General features: G+C 32.9%; 1 protein-coding gene across 2 annotated transcripts; it reads left to right on the top strand.

Moving 5' to 3' along the window:
- The first annotated feature begins 2495 nt into the window (after positions 1-2495).
- LOC148627851 (protein phosphatase 1H-like) lies at positions 2496-16219 on the top strand. Of its 2 annotated transcripts, none has more exons than XM_088580406.1 (12): positions 2496-2632; positions 3954-4237; positions 4850-4985; positions 8353-8451; positions 8830-8970; positions 9716-9828; positions 11220-11304; positions 11836-11954; positions 12746-12809; positions 13958-14065; positions 14347-14492; positions 15358-16219. In XM_088580406.1, the coding sequence occupies exons 2-12, from the start codon at positions 4005-4007 to the stop codon at positions 15500-15502; spliced, it is 1389 nt and encodes a 462-aa protein (XP_088436532.1). In that variant the 5' UTR covers positions 2496-2632; positions 3954-4004; the 3' UTR covers positions 15503-16219. The 2 variants fall into 2 exon arrangements, with proteins under 2 accessions (XP_088436532.1, XP_088436539.1); XM_088580413.1 differs by having other exon boundaries at positions 2529-2659; positions 15358-15653.
- The last annotated feature ends 1263 nt before the right edge of the window (positions 16220-17482 follow it).

Below are 17482 nucleotides of genomic sequence, written 5' to 3' on the forward strand. Positions count from 1 at the left end.
AACAAAGATAGTCCACTTTACTATTACAAGATAAGAGTTTCTAACCTTTTTTTTTTAAAAAAGAAGAAAAATTCAAAATTTTGCCACCCCTCCCCTTTATTTCCGTTAAAAAATATTTGTAACCTGAAAAAAGGCAATTTTCAGATTTTTAAATTTTGCAATGAAACAGTTATGTTTCTATGTTATGTCATCAAATGTGTTGATTTTTTTCTAACAATGATTATTAAATACAAAATACACTAAAAGCATAGATTTTTGCATATGTTATAACTGCATTGTTTTGTGAATGTTATCTGCTCCCAGCACGTATGACAATCCCTGCCCTCTCGATATACGATATAAGATATACTGGCGTAACTTCCGCACATCTATCTATCCTGTTTATCTACGATGTCACCGTCGATTTAACTTAACGTTGTCATTTCGGATCCTCCAGTTTTTATGATTTTTATCTTTTTAAAAGAAAAAAATGGTAAATAATTCATTACTGGTATAAAAAAATATATCTGATAAAACTGCTAAGGGGAGTTTTAACGTCCTCGACTACTCTTACGAGTCTCGCACATACGGATAAAAGGATTAATTTCACCTTATATGAGAATCCTAGATTCTGATTGGTTGATATAGCCAGTGTACTTTAACATACTTTATACCAGTGATTTCTGTCATATTTACAGCAACCGGGAATGTGCCTAAAATCGCAAATGTGCTCTTTTTCCCCGTAGACATTGTATACGCCTTTTTTACCCCCGCAAGCCCGATCCCGTCAGAGTTCCTTTGTTTCGTCGCTCAAAATAACGTAACGTAATTTATCAATTGTGAAAATATGGAAGTGTTCCGAGTATCAGTCAAATAGTAAAAAAATCACACGACAACGCGGCTGTGGTGCAAAACAAGAAAGATGTGTAAGGGAACGCTGATGAAAAAAGACGTTGAAAGCATGAAAAATGTGCACGGTGAAAAGCTCATGAGAATTTGGTATGGTCTAAAATGTGTAACCCGTACCCGTACCAACTTTTCCCCGTACCCAAATAATGTTTTGCTAAAATATTCATTCTTACGGTATGTTAAGAACTGAAAATTGCATGAGACGTGAAGAAATCCTTTTCAATTAATTTCTCATCAAGAAAATGATATATATTTTTCTGGAATTTCTTGTTTGATCCGTTTTCTGAAGTCAGAAGGTCTAAAATGTGTACCCGGAAGTTACCATATCCAACTATTTATTGAATATTTCTAACTATTCTGTCCGATTTTTACGTTTCTCTACGATCATTAAGAGGTTAAAACTTCACTTCAAGACTTTGGATAAAGTTTTGAAAGATATGATATCGCTTTAAAAAAGAAGTGATTGAGTTTGATTTCCGCACCGTACCTAGCGTCAATCCCCGTACCAGCAAAGCATGGATACGATCTTACCCAGAATGAAAAACAAAGTCTCATAAACAGAGTCTGATGCAATTTTGATTTATCGTAAACGAAAATTTTGATAATTTTGTAATGTTCTAATGTCAAATACGCATTGAATGAGCAAAAATAACAAAAATACCAGACTTTCATTTTTGGGTACGGGAATTTCGGGTTACACACTTTAGACCTTTTAAATACAGAAATTCGAATAAAATCAATTTGGTCGACCAACATTTTACAAATCATTATGCCTAACCTTACCATCATGTCATTTTGTAAATTTGTACCAACTTTCAGCTGGAAATATCAAGTAATATTGGAGAAATTGGCAAAATAGTATTTGGGTACGGGGAAAAGTTGGTACGGATACGGGTTACACATTTTAGACCATGCCTGAGAGTTTGTGTGTTAAATAATCATGCCGAATCAAAATAATGTTTTCTTTATGTGACGTCTATGTGCACTTCAGAACGCCATTCAATCCATCGTAACATTTAAAATATATTCAACTAAGTAAAAACTCTTAAAACGCATCATTATCGTTATTTAAATGATTTTAAATAACGATAAATGATGTATGATTTTAGTTACCGTTTGTTCTTTGTTGTGTATGTCTTTTTTCCATGTCTGGTCTTTGTCCCTGGATTACATTCTTTTGATTACTGCTATAACCTTGGTTCCCTTGATTACTCTTAAATTAAGCTATTTTTTATTTTCAAAATACTTTGATGAAAACAATAGATTGAACCACCAGGACCCAAGGCATGAAATACCAGGGCCAAATGCAAACTTTAACGGATTACCCTGTGGTCCTTTTGACAAAAAATCGTAAGTGTAAAATTAGTCGTAAGTTATGACGTCATAGTAAATAAAAGTATTGTGACGTCATAACTTACGACTAATTTTACTCTTACGATTTTTCGTGAAAAGGGCCACTGATTTTTAATTAAATTACCAAGGATGTAGTTGTGCGGGCTGCCAGCTTGACTCTAGAGAGACACCAACCTGGACAATTAAACATTTTAGCCCGTGATAATGCTTTGATGTGTAAAATCAAAATCGGTAATTGTCTATACCAAGGTTAAAGCCAGGAAGTAAATCAAATATCGAAAGTACAACTTGAGATAAAGGAAATCCTGAAAAGCCCAAGCTGAAAACACATCTTTGAGATAAAGCAGATCATCATTGTAAAAAGAAAGTGGCTATTTTTAGAATGACGAAGGTACTTCTTGTCTGAAAGATCAAAGGTGTACGTTTTGTTGCCTGTGGCTGTGGTGCAGTGGCTAAAATTTACATTCAGATTGCAGTGGGGGTATTTTAGAATATTTATACTCTTCAGCAATAAGTTGGCCAGTCTATCACCTATTATGAAGCAATAACAATACTTTTAAACAAAAGAAAAGCATTCGAGGCTAAGTAGTGGTGTGCCAGCCTCAAATGACTAAGGTTGTGGATATGAATTCCTTCTGAGCCATACAGTTCTGAAACAACAAAGTTAATGCCTCCTCTCCCAAGCAATAGACTTACAAAATGTACACTTGGGGACATCTCTAGCAATATCCATTTCAGTTTTGGCCTATCAGATCTTTGTGTACAGATACCAAAAATATTACAGTTCTCCACAGATGGTGGGAATATTTTACACATATCATGTGAGGTAAACAAAATGCAGACGACATCTGCAAATTCCAATCAAGAAAATGATTGCCTTTCTTATCTTAGAAAAGGTATGCTTCGATTTTGATAATACAATCGGTTATATTTTTTCCAAGGCGGGTTAGGTTCTTGACAACAGCAACAGTGGAACAGCAGATACACTGTAACACGTACGTAGTCTCATCCACGTGTTTCACGAAGTTTTTAAAAACATAACATTTTCTTCTTTAAATAAGTAAAAAAAATATAAAAAGTCTTGAAAACTATCAGAAAAGATGAATTTATTTTTCCTGAAACGTAACCTTAACCTATATTTTTTTATTTGTTTGATTGAAGGAAATGATGAATTTTCTCCATAAGGACAGTCACTTTTTGTTACTTCCGGGATATGACTTTTTTTTTTCGTTAGTATATTGGGGAAGCTTAAGGGAAATTTAGAAAGTACACGTGATAACCGTAGAGCTCACAGCGCTTCTTGGTGCTCGCTAATATATTTTCCTGTTTAAAATTACATTGTTCATTGTTTCATTGATGTTTTTTTAAAAGTTATTTGGAGACAAATCTGGGGTCATTCAAAGCAAAATGACAATTGGGAATTCATGCATAAGAGTTAAGAATGTCAATGGTTGACTCATAATCAGGACAATGTGTCCAATCAGGGGTGGTACATGTATGTCTACCTGCATGCTGTTGCTACTGTGATCTAGCACATAAAAAAATTGAGCTCACCATGTTCGACTTGTACAATGTTGAGTCTGTTCAACTAATCAAACATTCTTGTCTTGCATGAAATACATTGTATCTGCCCTTCAAAGTATAACCACAAATTACTCAATCTGACAATGTAATATCTGTACTTAACTACAGAATTAATTATATTTTTTCAGTAAGACATTTGTATGAATCTACTACAGAAGATGTGAGGACTATATTTCACAATGCTGGGAAAACTCCAAGGGGCTTTCGACAGAATATCAAAGATAACTCAACAAGACGAGGATTTGGAAGGCACTGTTGCTACTCCATCTAAACCACGAAAGTATACTTATGGCCGACCTGAGTTCTTACAACTGAATGAGGATGAAATTCAAGTATGCCAGGATATATACATCAGACCTATCATTATACCAAGAGATGAGATGCTTCTTCCCAGGCAATCTGGTTATGCTGAGTAGGTTTTCATTTGTAATACATGTGTTCTAATGTAGAGTGGACAGTATAAACACATCCTCATCAAGCACATACACGTACATGTATGTTTTTTTTTAAGGCCAGGGAAAAAATTGTTTAAGGTTACCATTCCTTAACCCTACCTTTTGTCATATTATTAAAATCCTTATAAAAAATTTGGCTTAATATTATTTTAATTCGGAGTTGTATAATTTCCTGATGTTGTTCTTTTTCCTTGTCATTCTTTGTTAAAATTGAATATAAAATGTTACATGTATGTGCAATGGAAAAAAGTTTTTTTTAAATGTGCATAGTTATTAACGAAGACAAAACAGAGATTACAGTTACTTAAACCACATATGAAAAAAAAGGAAATAAATACCAGTACTCATTACGTAAATGAATTTTTACTGATTTTTCTTTCATGATGGACCAATTCAGAAATTGTGTGACGTTCTTGCTCTTGTTCATGACATTTCTGTTTGGTCCAGTCTTGAAGATGTATTTTATATGTTAAAAGAGACAACAGCAGATAAATTTCTTAATTGGCCCATTGTCTATAAATATACATTTACATGTAAAGCAATGTGAATGTTCTGCAAATAATTTTCAGAGTTATAAATGGGGGTAAAAGCAAAACCAATGAAGATCAAGCAACGTCAAAGCAGTTCTTTATAAAGAAAAAGTCTGCCAAGAATGGTATGGTACTTAAAGACATTCCATTATCTGATTTAGGAGATGATGAACAGGTAAACAGACACTTAATTTCCACTGAGGTTCTATTAAGGAAGTAATAGGACATAACTCCTAAAATCTGTGATATGTTTGTATCATAATGAATTTCCCCAAAGCGTATCACACTTACGTTTGAAACAGAATGAAATCAGTCCAAATTACTTTGATGCTTACATGAGATTGTTGTAAAATGGTGAATATGAACGTACATGTACCTATGTTTTTAAGAGTTGTGTCCCTTAACCTAGGTATTGTGTACAGCTAAGGCCATAATAAAAAAAAAACAAGATCTCACCCCTGCCGGACCTGATTTTTCACACCTGCCTCAATTTTAGCTCACCTGGCCGTAGACCAAGTGAACTATTGCCATCACTTGGCGTCCGTCGTTGTCATCTTCGTCGTCATTGTCGTTATTAATTTCTTCAAACATCTTCTCTGAAACTACTAAATAGATTTGCATGAAACTTATAATGACTGTTCCTTGGAGTATCCTGCACAACATAGGTGTTTGGATTTTTGATCGGTTAAAATTTTTTAACCTGGCCACTGTTACTAAAAAATAGAACATAGGGGTCAGACATCAGTTTTTTGCATATATCTCCAAAACCGTTAGGTTAAGCCAAATTTTGACTGGTTGAAAGTATTGAGCATGATGAGATCTATCTATGGTCAAATTTTGGTGAAAATCTGTTGACCCATGTTAGAGTTATTGCCCTTTTTGGACATTTTTTGCTGTTTTTGATGTTATTACTTTCAAAAATCTTCTTCTCAAAAACTACTATACAGAATTCAATGAAAGTTGTTGTTTTTTTTAATTTTTAGGTTAACAAAATGACCGTTTGGATTTTTGATCGGTTAAAACTACTATGAGTTGTGGCCCCTGAAACAGTATTTTTTGCATGTACAACTTTGAAAATCTTCTTCTCAAAATCCATTGCACAGAATTGAAGGAAATTTGGCATATATGTTCCTTAGGGTATCCCACACAAAATGACTATTGGGATTTTTGATCTGTGAAAAAACATGGCTGCCATTACTAAAAATAGAACATAGGGGTCAGATGGCAGTTTTTTTCAAAGAACTCAAAAACTGTTGCCTTTAGCAAATTTCTGGCATAGGGTAATATTGTTCAGCATCATGAGACGGACCTCTTCAGGAATTTTCAAAATGATTCGTCCACTGATGTAGGAGTTACAGCCCCTGTAACAGTTTTTTTTCGCATTTTTCGCATGTGCAACTTTGAAAATCTTCTACTCAAAATCCATTGCACAGAATTCAATGAAAGTTGGCATATATTTTCCTTAGGGTATCCCACACAAAACGATTTTTGGAATTTTTGATTCATGAAAAAACATGGCCACCGTTACCAAAAATAGAACATAGGGGTCAGATGGCAGTTTTTTGCAAATTACTCAACAACTGTTGCCTTTAGCAAATTGGTTGGGTAATATTGTTCAGCATCATGAGGCGGACCTATGCCGAAATTTTCAAAACGATTCGTCAACTAATGTAGGAGTTACGGCTCTTGAAACAGGTTTTTTTTTGCATTTTTCACATGTGCAACTTTGAAAATCTTCTTCTCAAAATCCATTGTGCAGAATTCAATGAAAGTTGGCATATATGTTCCTAGGGTATCCAACACAAAATGTCCATTGGGATTTTTGATTCATGAAAAAACATGGCTGCCTTTATTAAAAATAGAACGTAGGGGTCTGGAGGTCGTTTTTTTTGCAAATAACTCAAAAAGTGTTGCCTTTAGCAAATTTCTGTTTGGGTAAAATTGTTAAGCATCATGAGAAGGACCTTTGCCAAAATTTTAAAAACCATTGATTGACTGATGTAGGAGTTATGGCCCCTGAAAGAGTTTTTTGTTGTTGTTTTTTTTTTTTTTCACATGTACAACTTGGAAAATCTTCCTCTTTAAAACAATTTAAGGTCATTGAATGAAAATTAGCATAATAGTTCTTTAGTGTATTGTGCTCAAAATGACTGTTGTGATTTTTAATCCGTGAATAGATATGGCTGCCTATACTAAAAATGGAACTTGGAAGACAGGTTTTTGAAAATTATTTAAGAATTGTTGCAAAATTCTGGTTCAGGTCATGAAAATGCTATTTAAAGCATTTCCTGCATTTCACAATTTAGTTGATTTTAACTTAACCCGTCTCATTCATCAAGTTTTTCAAATAAGCAAATGGTTAACCAGGTGAGCGATTCAGGCTCTCTGGAGCCTCTAGTTTTTGATATTTTGTTTAAAATATTTTACCAAACAGAAATTAACATGAGATTTTTCATAGGACCCCTGTTAATAAGAGATATATATTATATAGAATGTACTGTAGAAATTCAAAATAAAGGGAGATAACTCTGAAAATGACACTAAAATACCGTAGAAGCCGTTTGATTTTCATTGTGAATTATTTTAAGAGCAGGCAGATTGGAATGAATACATGTCATCATATAGATCTGTAAAGCAACTTAATAACAAAAATAAATGGACTTGCAGCCTCTTTTTGGGGTATATCACATATTACAGGATTTACATGATTCTCACACAGACTGCTACTTAATATGATATGTTCACTTTGTCTTATTTAAGGTATAAGTATGATGTCCTAGTTACCTACTTTGGACTGTTTGATGTGTTGAGCCTAATTTTAGAACTCCGTGCAGGTCCGGGTGTGAAAAGAATAGGCCTGCAGTAGTGCTAAGCTTGTCGTAAAAGGCGACTAAATAGTGCTCAGAAACCTAGCCGGGGGCTAGGCACTCTGCCCACAGAGCAACTGGGATGTGTGCCCCAGGTGGTGGAATGGGGTACCCCTGGCATGTTACATGCTGGGGTTGTCAGGCTATAATACAGAAAACCTGACCGCAAACCATAGTGGTGCACCGTGTTGGGAAAGATGCCACGTTTCTCGCACGTTAAAGAACCCTGCTGTGGTATTGGATAGGAGTAGGAACCTTTGCGCTCCGCCACAGGAGGCTAAATTGCTCGACCTTACCCATCCCCCCTTTTTCTAGTGGCAATCAAAATTTGTCGACCCTATTATCCTTGTGACCCATCCTTTTTTTTATCATTTCATGTTCATTTTATCATCCATTTCATGTTCATTGTCTGAATATAGCTGAAATATTGCTGCTCGGACGTTAAACCCCAACAAACAAACTAACTAATTTTAGATGTCAGAGGATTGACCTACTCTTGATTGTTGTTTTTATGTCAAGTATGTCTGTATCTAATTTTTTATGTCAGAAATCTCAGTGACCTACGGTACTTTGAAATGTTAGATATGTTTAGATATTTGTCTAATTTTGGATAACTTAGAACTAGGTGACCCACCTTTAATTTTTTTTTATGTTAAATATGTATACTAATTTTAGATTTCAGAAATCCCAGTGACCTACTTTGGACTGTTTGATGGACATGCAGGCCCTGATGCTGCTGTTATGACATCAAAGTTGTTACATAAACATATTGAGGTTATTATATAAACATGATGCGATTGTACATATTTGTTTAAAAACTTGATAACTTCGAATTACTGCAACCATACACATGCTATTTCACATCTAAATTATATGACATTAACACTGAAAATACATTTTGTATGACAACGTTTCAACTTATTGTTGATATAATTTCTTTCTTTTGATATATTTAAGAGAAAAGTTCATTTGCTTGAATACACAATACAAACTTTTGAAAAATTTTAATTGCCTTAATGCAGGTCAAAATTAGAGTATAAACATACCCAAAAAATCCATGAACTGAAAAGTAATATTAATGTAACTGTGACGGTCAAATTGAAGTACCTGTATACTAGTATTTAAAACAAGTAAAGGTTTGTTATGTTTTAGGAGAAGCTGAATGGTGTAAAGGATTTTATATTTGAGATAGCAGGTCAGAGTAAGGAACTTGGAGCATCTAATAGTGACTCTAAATCTATATCTATCCACAGTCTTGTTATTGGTGCTTTGGAGCAGGCTTTTATTTCAATGGTTTGTGTACTGAGAAATCTGCAAATATTGTATTGATAGTTAGAAGGCAGTTACATTAATACCTGTCAATACCAAACAGATTTTAAAATCATTTTTTATCATTATATGACCACTAAAAAATTTTTAGCTTGTATAACGGTATCACCTTATCGTCATAGTTGTTTGAGGTCCTTTAACTTTAGTTTCGTTACAATAACTTGTAAATCTTTTTTTTTGATGGAAGTGTAATGCATAAAATTTTTACTGCAAACTACACTCTACAGATTATGATTCTCTCCATGGTATCTATGTTCAAATAATCAGGATTTTACTGATCGTTTTCATGAAATATGACCAAAAAGTATGGATTGTCACAAAGTGTTTTCATCTGGTCTGATTATGGTTTACCTCTGATCATTGAAACGTTTCACAATAACTCAAAAAGTTGTTTGAGGGGTTTTAATAAAATATTGATACAATTTTTGTCTTGTTGAAGAAAATGCCCTTTGTGATATATTGTTTCTAATTTACCATATCACAGTTATCAACTGTAAACACAAAAATAGAAGGACAGGCCTATCATATGCTCAAGCCCCTGGTGTTTACCATATCATATGCTGCTCCTATGCACACTTTTCTGTGCACTCTAATTTGGGTGTCTGGAAAAATCAACATTAATGAAAAAATAACAAATTAAGAAGTTAAATGTTATTATTTGTTAGCATATGCCATTTCCAGTAATAATTAGCATTACATAATTTTTCAGGACAGTGAAATAGAAAAAGAAAAAAGAAGTTATACAATAAAGGGAGGTTGTGCAGTAATAGTTGCCTTGTTTTTACTTGGAAAGTTATACATTGCTAATGCTGGAGATTGTCGGTAAATACATGTGTATAATACTGCATACAAAATTCTAGAATTTCAATTGGAGAATCAGCATGTGTTCTGTTGGTTCATTCCATACTGGTTCTGTCCCCTACACATTGATTTGATGAACAATATATTGCTCAGCTGGGTCATTCTGATATATCTCCCTCCAGGCTGGAAAAGATTTTCCCAATTCACATGCCCAATGGTGTTCAGTATATTATAACCATATAGTGCTTGTAGTAATGAGTATTAATACTGGAAAGTATATCACCCTCGACTGCGTCTCAAGTTGTATATTTCTTTGTGAGATATTTTCTTGTTACACCCTTGCACAATAAGTATGATAATCAGGAATACAGAGTCGTATTTGACCACAACAATTTTATTTAAGGTTTAATTAACTTACAATTTTGCTTATTCCTGCCTTCCAGATGTTCCTCATACATCATCCCTGAATAATCTGTCTGATTCTATGAAAGTTAAGCCTCCCAGAATGAATGATGTTTTGATCTTTTAGTTATACATGTATACCGATTGTTTAACAGACATAATATGGGATTCTGCTGTCAGACCATCCACCTGTTGACAATAACTCAAATATGCTTTGATGGATTTTTTTGTACAATGTTTGTTTTAATGCACATGAACTTTCATTGTTTTTCAATTTGAAATGATTTCGGAATTTGATTACAATGAAAACTGTCTTAACTGAACCCTTTGTTTCATTTAGAATCAACTTTGTTTTTATAAATGTTAATCAAAATTAAAAATAGGTTTAAAATATATTTATGTTGACAAAAAGGGACTCTAAAAATTGTCTTGTTCAGTTGGTTTTTTTGATTATTCATAGTAGGAGTGCAATGATATACCGTACCAAAATATATCACTGTATTTTGCCCAACAATAAGATGCACAATATGAGTGAGGCCACTAAAAACACTGACGATATTGATATTTTAAAAATAAATATTGAATTTGGAAAAAAATAACCTCAGATTTTATGCTGTGTATGAAACTCATGTTTCGTCTGCATGAGTTTCATCTGCAAAACTTACAAAATAAATCAGGGAAACTCCATTTTATATTTGTTTTACCAAGAGCTGGCCATTTATGACGCATTGTTTTACCCTGAGTGATAGTGAGGAGTTAAATAACAACAGCTTGTGGTAAAACAATGATAAAATGAAGTTTCTGTGATTTATTTTGATTCTAATAGGACTAGTTTCTTCATATTTTTGAAAAGACACACCTTATGTATTGCACAAAATGTTGGTCATGTGCTTATCACTGTTTTACCATGGTGCTTTGAAGCATGTCATATTAAAATATCAGATTATACACCTATTTAACTTTTTTCATTGGAGTGATCTTTTATTTGTACTGGTATTGTTGTTTTGCAGAGCGATTTACTGTAACAAGAAAGTGACTGTACAACTGTCTAATGACATGACACCGCATCACGAGAGGCAAAGGATTATGATACAGGTACACATACAAAGAAAAATAAATCTGATTTTTTTGTTGTCTGTTTTAAGTTAATATATTGTACAGGACAGCAGAATTGATTTAACAAACTTAAGCTATTAAAGTTTAGCATTTTGGCTCATAAAAATTTTGACTAAGGTCAAATACATTTATATTGAATTGAAGACTGAGGGTAAAATCTATGTTTTCAAACCATGTGTATTGTATGACTGCTTAAACATCTGATGATTATTTTGATAAATTTTGTGAAGGCTCCAGTTTTGCAATTGTAATCTGAATTATCATTTGCCAGTTTTTAAAAGTCCTGGTTTACCAGCACAGTAGGCAATCACCATATTTTTAATAATGGACTGAAAAATTCTCAACACTTAAGTTCATTGTCTCCTGTCTGACAATAAAATTCATGAGCTTGTGCCCAGTATACACCCATTCCCTTTAAATAATTATGCAAATGCAATGTGTTCAATATGGTAAGAACATTATATAAATCTTTATACTTTAGTCTCTATTTACTGTACAATGTATTTCTAGGCTATGACACGTCCAGGGCTGATGGGTGAGGATTTTACCTGTAATGAATACACTAGACGTATAACAAAAAATGATATTGGCAAGAGGATATTATACAGAGGACCAATGATGACTGGATGGTAACTTGTTTTATCATGTATTTATCATATATAAAGGCAAAATTTTACCTCTTGATAAATCTTGGAATGAAAATGGTTTCCTAATGAAAATCCACAGCAGGGAGATAAAGGCCAACTTCCGGAATTTATTGCATGCCCCTTCATCATTGTCTGGAAGCTTTATCACATCCTTTTGCAGTCATGTCTGTGTATGTACAACTACATGTGTCACTTGTAAACAGGTGTACACAATATGATACACATAGTTGCACATACACATAATGTATATGTTTATGATTATTCATGAGATATTTTCAACAGAAAAGTAGTGAGCTTTAAAAAGACATCTTGATTGTTAGGTACAGTCAGGAATTGGATTTTTGGGGGTGGGGTTTGGAGGATGGAAACAGGAGTCTTTAGTTTTTATTAATTTTCTACTAAAGTACTGTAAACATACTTTTTTAGTGTTATACAAGTACTAGTTTTGCTATTTTCCTGGGGGTCAAATAAGCCTGTAAAAAGTACCCGTAGAATGAAATTTTTTTAACACTATACTGTGCTAAAAATTTTGAACCAATGGAAATTAAAGGTGTTGAAACGTTCATTTCACCAAAGCTGCCAAAATAAACATGTGCATTTACACATTTACCTTCATCGATATTGCATTATAATTCTGTAGTTGGTCCGATTTGTATTGATATTTGTCACAGTTGGATGTTTCCTACAATTATTATATCATAGTATGTTGAAACCTTAAGATTGAAGGTTGAAACCAATTGATATTGGACATTTTTTAATTTTTTCGGTTGTAGGTCATACAAAGTTGCAGAGGAGAATGATTTAAAAGTGCCATTAATATTTAAACTTGGTGGAAAGGTATTTATTTAATTTGTTTTCCAATTATATTTTTGTAAAATTTAAAAGAATTTTTTTGATAAGAACAAAACCATAAAATTATACATAGAAAAGTAAAACTTGGTGTGTATACATATGTCATAGATGAACAGTTCATTTTCAATTTATGAATTTTGTGTTCAGTTAAACTTCTGCAAAGCAGAGCCTCAGAAAACTGGTCTTCCCTTCAAACAGCCATTTTCAAAAGTCCCTGCCGATACATCCCCCCAGAACTGTACAATGGCCGTTTTTTTGTATATTTAGTTACATAATTCAAGTAAAAATGTTCTTTTAATCCGGCTGGCTGTTAAATAAATGTATCAACAAAACAGTACACGATTACATAATTAATAATTCATCCTTCAACCAGCTAGCATGTCATCAGTGGGGTAAACTATTTTACCTTTGTCCATCATTCTATCATTCTGCAAGACACTTTTTTCCAGCTTCTATAAATCACAGGTTGTTGATAATTATACAAAGCTTCACATGGTTATATTGAATCGTGAGTTGCCCTTTTGTACTCATATTACATCTTTTTCCTGTTTGCTGAGAAGCGGGGGTATCACTAGTGAGCCATGGCCCACAGATTTCTTGTTTATACTGGAGAACATATGAAACTCAAACTAAAAAGCACATTTTATTTTGATTGTAAGAATTAAATTTTTAATAACCCCAAGTTTAAGGATTAAAGTATTATTCTTGTCCAGAAACTAAGATTTGAAATTAAATTGGACCAATTAGAACCTGTCTAGTCCATTGAGTTTTAGTACCTTTGCCAAAGCAGTTGAATTGAGGATATTGTAATTTTACTATCAGTCTAAATGCAAAAACCTTGTGAACGAGTTTTTGGCATTTTTGCATGTTGATACATATCAGTTTTCGGCTTCCACGGTGAAAGATTAATATCACAGGTTCAAATTTTACATGGTGAGTGATATTGCTATTCACCTTTTGTACTGCCCTTGAGTTATAACTTGAAGACAATTCAGTTGTATTGAAAAACAATGTGTAAGTTTTAACTCACAAATTAAAAAAGACCACTCTGTAAATGTCATCATGGACCATAAAATTTCATCATTACACATAATTATAAATATTAAAAATGTTAAATAAATTTTCTCTTGCAGTCAAGACTTATGCAGACCATTGGTGTGTCAAGAGGTTTTGGGGACCATGATTTAAAAGTTTTTGATTCCAAGATATACCTTAAACCATTTTTATGCTCTGTTCCGGAGGTGAGTCATGCTGCTTTGTCATTTATTGCTCAAATACTTTCAGTATAAGGTTCAAGTGACATTCTTACAAAAATGGTTTTGCAGTTGAACAAAAAGATTATATTACCTTATATAATTGTTAATATCAGTATATTATTGGTTTGCTTCCTAATGATTTAAATTTTAAAAATTGCAGTTACATATGCTCTTACATGATAGTTTCTGAATTGGCAGTTCAAAATGAATACTTTTTTCTGTATTTGTAGTGTTTAGTATTAAATTTTATGCTTCATTTTTACCAGGTGAAAGTATTTGATCTTAAATCCAGTGTTGAAGATGCTGTGTTAGTGATGGGTACTGATGGATTATGGGATGTCATCTCTGGGGAGGAAGTCAAATCTACAGTGTTCAGCGTACTGAATCAGTGTCGGAAAGATGACCCGAAACGGTTTGCATTTATATACTTTGTCCCTATCAAAAACAATTTTCAGTCAATGCATTTCATTATACACTAAAGTTCGGGAGTTGTATAGCAATCACCCCGACTATTTTTCTCCCCATCCATAAGTGTAGCTCAAGGGATTTTGATGAAATTTTATTGGAAGGTTGGGCATCATATGTAGATGTACAACAGGGAATATCAATATTTTATTTGAACCCTAAAGAGAAACAATCCTACATCAGGTTTTTGAATGTTAAAACCTGGTATGTGTAACTCCTCCTAACTGTTTAAGGAATTTTGAAGAATCTTTATAAGGAGTTTGGCTCACGTGTAGATGTGCATGAAGGAATATCATTACTGTTGGATGACATCAAAGAGAGATAACTGAATTTAAGGATTTTACTTTTATTCCTTTTGAAGTGGGGATGTTCTTTATATGTGCTTACTCAAAGTACTTTTAGTTTATTTTGGTCTGAGTTGATGTGTTTTTCTTGGTATGACATCACCATGAAACCTAGTACACATGTTGCTCATGAGTTACAAACTTAAAAAAAAACTTGTTAAAAATATTTATGCTTTTGATGGGAAGCTGCCTATTGCAATGTGACAATCACGTCAACAATATTCATACATTGTAAATATTTGGTTAAATCATCATGAAAATTCATTTTCATGTACATAATTGTTTGACAATACATGTAGAACGATATGATGTATTTCTTCTGACTCAGATGTAAATTTTGAACTTATCTTTTCATAGGTTTAACACTGTTGCTTAAGAATATTCATGTACATAATTATTTAACAGTACATGTAAAACTACATGATGTATTTCTTCTCAGATGCAATTTTTGAACATATCTTTTCATAGGTTTAACACTGTTGCTCAAGAACTAGTCATGTTGGCTAGAGGGACCCCTGCTCAGGCATTAAATGGATGGACCAAAAGGGATGGGAAGCCAGGATCATTTGATGATATAACAGTGTTTGTAATACCCCTTGGGAACAGCATATAAATATGGGTACTTTTGTCATACCAGTGCAATTTAGAGCAATTTTTGCGGCCAATTTTATTTATTTATATGTGCAATCTTGTCTGCTGTAGATAGTCAGCCATCTTTGTTTTGTTTCTATATTTTTTTCTGTTTGATTCTGCTGCTGATTAATTCATCTGTATTTTATATAGTAATATGTCTCAGACCAAAATAAATATATTCCTGTTTACATGGTAAAAAAATTCCAGGTTGGTAGTTTGGGACTTAATTTAAAATATTTTTATTTTATTACGGTCTAATTTAACAAGTTTATTCACATGGATTAGTTCCCAGTGATGACTACATTCTTTTAGAGATACACCTGTAGATATCTAGTTCTCATACCTGTGCTGCCACCTAAGGAAGCAGCCATTCTGTTGATGAAGCTAACCAAGATTGGAAGTAGTTACAAGCTATTTCTGACATTTAGAACTAAGTCAGTAGTGCAAATAATTTTTTTTCTGAAATTTTGATAAGAATATTACCTGGTTGGTGGTTTTAGTTCCATGTCAGTTGGATAACAGGAAACCTTATATTTGTTGGTATCATTTTACCATTATTCCAATAGGGATATGCCCTTCAAGATGAACTGTTCACAGCATTTATCATTTTATGATTGTTCATTTATGGATTTTACAATAATTGTGTTTTTTTATTTATTTAGTGGTTATTAATTAAACATTGAATTTTGGGGATGAACAGATGTGTCGCTTTATTTTCATATCCGTTATACAAGTTAAGCAAAACAGTATTAACTTCATTTTTCCAATAAATAGGAATTTTTATTTTTTTTGTAATTGTCTTTAAAAAGTTATTCAGTTTGTGATTGTTTTCTAGCATTTAAAAATGTTTAATTTTTTGGGCATGTATTTATACTCATCTTTCATATTTTCTTGTAATCTATTCTAACTATAACAATTGTAAAATTACTTAAAGTACGAATGAATATCTGTGCACATAAAATTTTCACAATGTATCTTTATGTTACTGTGAAAGTATGAAAGTATTATTCTTCATGGGGTACCAATTTTTGTGGTTTTCATGGGTTAGGTAAGCAATGAAATATGGTTCCCAACAAAAAGGAAATTTCCCATTCGCTTGTGTGATAGAGTTATCAAATCCACAAATTCAAGAATCTTCGAATGAATAATTTTTCCCTTAACCACAAAAATTGGTACCCATGAATAAAAGTACTTTCACAGTAATAAAGAAAAAAACAATCACTACTACTTGGATTGTACATATTGCATATGATTGTTGTAAAACATTTGTTTACTAAAAATAGTCACCTAAAAGCAGATTAATCAAAATATGACTAATAACTTCGTTGGCAAAGGGCCTATATAAGTCCTACGCATGGTTATACTGTTAGGCGGAAAGTGCTTTTCGTCAATTTAGAAAGATTTTTGATTTTTACCACTGTGCCAATGATAAAAATATTCTTTACAAACAGGTTCTGGTGGTATGGGCACTTAGAAAGCTTGCACAAAACTATTCATTATTTTATATTGTCTTGGTCTAATTAATGCAGATATTCCATACATATGTTGATAAAACCCAGTCCTTTTTTGAACACAATATTTATAGCTGCTTGATTTGTTTTCTTTCTTTTTTGTTTGTTTGTTCAGCTATCAATAAGAGGATTACTATTTGTACTATACTAGTGAAACCTGTCTAAACTGAACCTCTTCTATGGTCGCCATCATGAACTCGTGGATCATTATAATGTATCCATCTGCACTCTGAAAACTGATTTATTGATCGTGTCATGGTTTTCCTTTCCTCTTTTGTCTACCCTTGACTTGACTTTTTATGAGCAAACTACTCGGCGGGTGTTTCTAGAAAAGTAGTTTTTAGTGAAGTCCGAGTTGCTCATTCACTTTTGTTACTTTGTATGTATTATTTTAGTTACTTAAATGTTCTTTGGTTGTGTATGTCTGTTTTCCATATTCGGTCTTTGTC

Source organism: Perna viridis, chromosome 1, assembly GCF_037379345.1.
Source record: "Perna viridis isolate PV_CMFRI_1.1 ecotype Kerala chromosome 1, ASM3737934v1, whole genome shotgun sequence".
Lineage (NCBI taxonomy): Eukaryota > Metazoa > Mollusca > Bivalvia > Mytilida > Mytilidae > Perna > Perna viridis.